Source organism: Egretta garzetta, unplaced genomic scaffold (assembly GCF_000687185.1).
Source record: "Egretta garzetta isolate BGI_Z169 unplaced genomic scaffold, ASM68718v1 scaffold584, whole genome shotgun sequence".
Lineage (NCBI taxonomy): Eukaryota > Metazoa > Chordata > Aves > Pelecaniformes > Ardeidae > Egretta > Egretta garzetta.
This window is the reverse complement of record NW_009259529.1, coordinates 1416574-1422437: the sequence shown is the minus strand read 5'-3', so window position 1 is coordinate 1422437 and position 5864 is coordinate 1416574. Positions and strand designations below refer to the sequence as shown.

General features: G+C 39.4%; 1 protein-coding gene across 1 annotated transcript in view; it reads left to right on the top strand.

Annotated features, from left to right (window-relative positions):
• Positions 1-5016, top strand: part of CGAS (cyclic GMP-AMP synthase) — a 7160-nt gene extending 2144 nt beyond the window's left edge. The window contains exons 2-5 of the mRNA XM_035893093.1: positions 678-900; positions 1694-1939; positions 3390-3492; positions 4626-5016. Coding sequence (XP_035748986.1) covers positions 678-900; positions 1694-1939; positions 3390-3492; positions 4626-4968 — 915 coding nt within the window. The 3' untranslated portion in view covers positions 4969-5016. The remainder of the gene's footprint in view (positions 1-677; positions 901-1693; positions 1940-3389; positions 3493-4625) is intronic.
• The last annotated feature ends 848 nt before the right edge of the window (positions 5017-5864 follow it).

Here is a 5864-nt window from a genome sequence, read left to right as displayed (position 1 = left end):
GAGGCTTCCAAGGATCGCTACGTTACTTAACAGCAATTAATTGTAAAATTGCTGACTTCCTGGAGGGCGAATGCGCCTGCATTCAGGCAGGGGCGCTGCCTGGACTGGACTGGCTTTGCAGGCAGAGCCCGCAGGTAAGCCCCGCGGAACCGGAGGGCGAGGCGGGTGAGAATTTTTAGTTTATAGTTTCAGTTTAGAGTTTCTTCAGAAAGCAGGAGAAATAGCAATACCTTCTTTTTTTCTTTTTTTTTTTTTTTTTTTTTTTCTTCTGGTTCCAGCTCGGTCTGAAACACATTGGAACACCGGAACACTTCTTTTAAAAAGAAGCTGCAGGCATAGCAATTAATTTTTGTTTCCCCTCACTGCTGATTCCTGTGTGCGAGAGGATGACCAAGATCAGCATTTACGTGTTTCTCAGCACAGCTTAAGAATCTTAAAACTCTCTTAAGAATTAGTAAGCTGGAAAGCTGGGAAACAAACTGCTGCCAGTAAATTGCCCTTCTCCACTCAAATGCACAGCAATCTTGTAATACAAACCCGCAGAAATAGGCTCCTGTTTCATGCCAGGCATGAAAAGTAGACCAAGGCAGTTCCAGATAAAACCGCAACCAGGATAAAAGCCTAAAGAGACTGAAACCCAAGTTGCGTGTTGACTGTTGTATTCTTGTACTTTGCAGATATCTGAACCAAACGAGTTTGACATCATGCTTGTAATGCCTGTTGCAAGACTTCAGCTGGATGAAAGTGATGACACGGGAGCCTATTATTATCTATCGTTCAAAAGAAATCCAAAAGAAAAGTATTTTTCGAAGTTTTTAGATGAAGAAAAAAAATTATCAGCCCTTAAAATGCTTCAAGCGCTAAGATTAATTATTAAACAAGAAGTAAAAAACATTACAAGTAAGTACTGAAAGAACAAGCTTCAAGGAAGAGTGCTTAAAAAATCCATTTACGTTGTGCATATGTATCACCTCGTTGTTAAGATGTTTTTCCCCCAGTCGATTGTCTCTTTGTGGCAATGTAGCTGTAACTGTAACCCTTCCTGTCCCCCGTATCTCAAATTTGCTCTTCTGCTGAGAATCACCGCAACTACATCGGAGCCGATCATGCTATGCGATTAACCCATTGCTCCACTATGCAATCCTCGTTAGAATAATGAATGTTCAGGGTTCTGTCGCACGCTTGGCACTTCCTACCTGACCTATATATTTTGAGTCTACCTGCTGTATACAGAGAGGCGTATGCTGAACTGGTAGCAAAAGGAAGAGCTTTCTTTTATGCATTACCTAATATTTTATATTGATCTATATATGAAACATAGCCCTTTTTAGGGTGCTTTTTTTCTCCAAAGCCTTCAGAAACATCGTGGCCAAATCTCTTCAGTGTTTTCAACAGTGAAGAAGTTCATGGGAAAACATTACTGTATTTCTGATTCTGTAGCTACAGTAAATCAAGTGAACACAGCGGTTCAAAAGGAGTGTTCCCTATTTCATAGAATCCCTCAACAGGCCTTCTTAATGTTTTATTTAAAATCTATGTCCTGTAGGATGCAGAGCCAGCGACCGAACCCAGTATTTCTTTTGCTTGATTACAAATTCCTCCTAAGTAAAAACTTTTAACATTCTTAAAAAAACCCCATTTTCTAATATATAAATATTTATATATGTAAAATCAATTTCTTCTCTGTTATTAGATGTGGAAGTAACTGTGAAAAGGAGAAAGGTTGGAAGCCCTGCAATAACTCTTCAGATCAAAAATCCTCCGGCAGACATATCCGTGGACATCATCTTGACTCTGGAAGTGCAGCAGAGCTGGCCGCCCAGCACACAGGATGGCCTCAAAATTGAACAGTGGCTGGGAAGAAAAGTCAGGGGAGAGTTCAGAAACAGAACACTTTATTTAGTAGCCAAAGAAAACAAAAGAGAAAAGGTTCCAAGAGGTACCTCACATACCGACAATAAGTCTAAGTCATGAAGTATCTTCTCTATAGCACTTGTAAGCGATCAGGTTGTAAAAAAGGGTATCCAGAGTCTGTTGAGTGTTCTGCCTTCGAGGTGCAGATCTTTATCTCAGCCTGGATATATCCAGACCAAAGACAAGTGAAATCCCTCTATAAAACATCAGATTCGTGACACTGCTTGTCCTGCACTGAAACTGCTCTGCCAGGCTGCACACTAACCCTTCCCAAGAGTGTTGCATTAAATCTGTTACGGCAAGGCAGGCACCTTTCCCATGCTGGTGCTGGACTGAACAGACATGTCCACTCCTTTACTTTGAAAGGAGAGGAAAAAAAAAAAAGTAAATCAACAGACTTCTAAAAAGGCAGGGAACATCCCTCTGTATGCTGTATATACTTTGGCAGGAAGCAAAGTGTGTACTTTTCTAGCCAGATACATTATTTCTAGAGGAACTCTGGTATAGCTATTTTTTTTTTTTCTTTTTTCTTCTTTCTCCAGACCACTGTCACACCAAGCCTACATTAGTTAAACATCTCAACTTGTCCTTGCTTTCTGAGAAAAGCAAAAAGTTCGGGCAATCTTTTTTTGTTGTTGTTGTTGTTAAACATCTCAACTTGTCCTTGCTTTCTGAGAACGGATGATCTCAGCAAAAAGTTCGGGCAATCTTTTTTTTTTGTTGTTGTTGTTTTTTTAATTAGCATGCCCATCTTAAGAATACCAAATAAATCACTACTGCTCTCTTGGGCTAACTCCTCCTGTGAAAATTAAATGCAAAGAGTAACTGAACCAAACAGGCAAGGGAAACCATCTTAACTTACCTAAGGAAGAAAAAAAAAAAAAAAATTGCTGGTGTTCTAAAGACAGGTTGTTGAGCTACGTTAATGATTGTTTTCAGAAACATTACCAGAAGAACAAAAATAAATGGTTTAGAACAGTCACCTGCCCTGAGACAAACTCAAAAGCGTATCGCTTGCACAAAAAAATTGAAACCAATAGTGAACAATTTTTTATATTCAAAAGCAGAATGGTTACGCAGTAAGGCCAATAATAAAGAGCAGAAATTCCAGGGTTGGTGATTTCTATGAGTAGTGCAATTCCCCAGATTGTGTTCAACAAATGCAGGGAAGTTCAGAATTAAGTTTAATTTTGAAGTAAATCCAAATGTTCTCAAGAATGGAGTGAAAGCATCCGAACAATTGTGTCCTATATTAATAAAGATTCTCATTGTCTTTGTGTGAAGCAGCTGGGGAATTAAGGAGGAATTAACTAATCGTAGCCACCAAATTTTTATTTTTTTTTTTTTAAAGTGCAAAGGAATTGCCAATATTTAAAATGAAGTCAACTATAAAGTGTCTTTTTTTTCCCCCCCTAGTTGCAGCCACCTGTACTGACTGCTGTGTAATGACTTAACAATCTTGTACCCAACTTTAGGGAACACCTGGCGACTCTCTTTCTCGCACATTGAGAAGGCCATGATGAACAACCACGGCAGCTCAAAGACCTGTTGTGAAGCAGACGGACCGAAGTGCTGTAGGTTGGTATTTCACCAGAATATTCTATGTTAAGCCTGTGTGAGCCAGGCTAGCACTATTTCAGTTTAACATTGATGAATTTGATCTAAGACTAATTGCCCTAATAGGGAACAAGAACGAGGCTTTTGGGCGTCGTTCTTCTACAGCAGTACAACATCGCACGTACTCGCTCAACGCCTGACTTGCGTTTACTCAGCAAGCAGTGGAAACAAATCACGCTGCAGGTTTACGCTCCAGGCTTGCCTTAAAAAAGCAAAAAGATGCAACTTGTTAAACAATCTTTCCCAAACTCAGTCCTGTGTAGAAGAACCAGGTTAAAAGTCTGATGACTCAGCTCTCTGAGCTTTGGGAACAAAATTACACTTCGTACCAAGGCAGCTTCTAAAGTGGTGGTGAGAAAAGAACCACTGAATGGGGTCAGGATGAATTAATGCAATTTTTCCCTCCAATAAAAACTGGTTTCCACATTTCCTCAAAGGGAAAGAAAAAAGCCCAGATGAGGTACAGAGCCTCCTTAATGGCAAATCAACTTCATAGTTTACTTCACTGCATCTTATACTGAATCAAGTAAGTCACAAGGGAACTAACGCGTAACTCCTTCTCTTTGTTTTATGAATATTATTGGATATGCCATGCCCCTACCTAGCAGCCTATTAAACTATGCATACCTTTTCCCCTCGTGGCGTGCCACAGGGAGGCAGCGGCCTTTCCTTTGGTGTAAACCCAAGCCCAAAGGGCAGCTTTTCTCTTAAGCGGTGCTCCACATTCACATTATACTGGTGGCACCTGTGGCTGGGAGGCTGTCCCGCGTAAGCACGCTGCTGACCAGCACTTGGTATTTCTGGGTTTGTTGCTGTGGGTCCCAGCGAGAGCGGTGCACGCGCAAGAACTATTGTTTAAAGTAGAAATCCTTCATCGCTAGAACCCGACTTCAGAGACAGTAGCTCATGGGTTATCCAGCCTATTGCTGCACTTACTTTTCAGATTTTATGCAAAACATTATTGAAAATGTTACTCTAATAGAGCAAGAACATTTGTATTGTTTTAATGAGTAACGTGCATTTAAATACCTAAAATACTTAGCTAGAATTGACTATGTAGAAAGCACCTAATAAATTCTTTGTTTACTTAACAGGAAAGGTTGTCTTAAGCTTCTGAAGTATCTTCTAGAGCGACTTAAAATGAAACATACAAAAGAGCTGGAAAAGTTCTGTTCATACCATGTCAAAACTGCTTTTTTCCACTCGTGTGTCATGTGGCCAAATGACACAGACTGGCATGTGGGAGACCTGGATCACTGCTTTCAGAAATATCTGGGCTTTTTTCTGGATTGCCTGCAAGAGTCTCGGCTGCCACACTTTTTTATTCCCCGATACAACTTGCTCAGCCGGGAAGATAAAGCGAGCAGTGATTTCCTTTCAAGACAAATAAGCCATCAACTGAACAACAGATTCCCAATATTTCAGGATAGTTGTTAGTTACTGTAAACAGTTTTTAATCTAATAGTGTAGATTTGCATATTTAAAACCAGAAGTTGTATATTTTTTGTGTTAATCTTCAGTAGTCTAATAAAAAAAAAAAACCAAACAAAATATTTCAGTCATGCTGCTTAACACAACCCTTCAAAGAAATAGGGTGTTTCAAGTAATATTAATCTTCCCTATCCAAATGTAGATGTCGCCTGCAAAATATACTGCAAAAATATCAAGGTATACTAAGAACATACAGAAGAATTTGCAATAGTTAATTTCCCACGTGCAATTTCTACAATTCCGACTACAAAGGCATCAATGACTCTGTAAAGTGAAAAACGACAATTTTATTTAAAATGAAAAACCACTGCAGAATATCTGAAATACACTCGTGCTTTCCAAAGAAGAAGAAAAAAAAAAAAAGTCACAAGTTACTTTGGCATAAACCAGATCAGCTGGGTGGATGAAGACCTTCTTCAGAGGACAATCACCAGCAACAGCGAGCAGGGACAGAATAAGGTATCAAAACAACATGAAGTTCCTGAAACAACTTATCTTTTCCGAGTCTTCAGAACTGCTTTGGAAATTAGTTTTTTCAATGGACTTTGGTCAGGAAGTGATCATTATCTACTGTGCTGCAACAGAGTAAAAGTTATTGTGCCAACTGTAGAAAAAAGCCCACATCAAGGAGGAAGAGTCTCCATGTGAAAGGCTATCAAAACCAAATTGCAAATGAGTCTGACACGCTTGGAATCAGAATTCAGCTCAATTTTTCTTGTGTTTAAGAGTATGTGTGTTAGGAAAAAATAATATTTCCTATTACTGAAATTGTGCAGGTGATAAATACACAGCATTTGGGAACTGCTGTGCTGTGAGCAAATACATCTTTTGCTTTTTCTTAA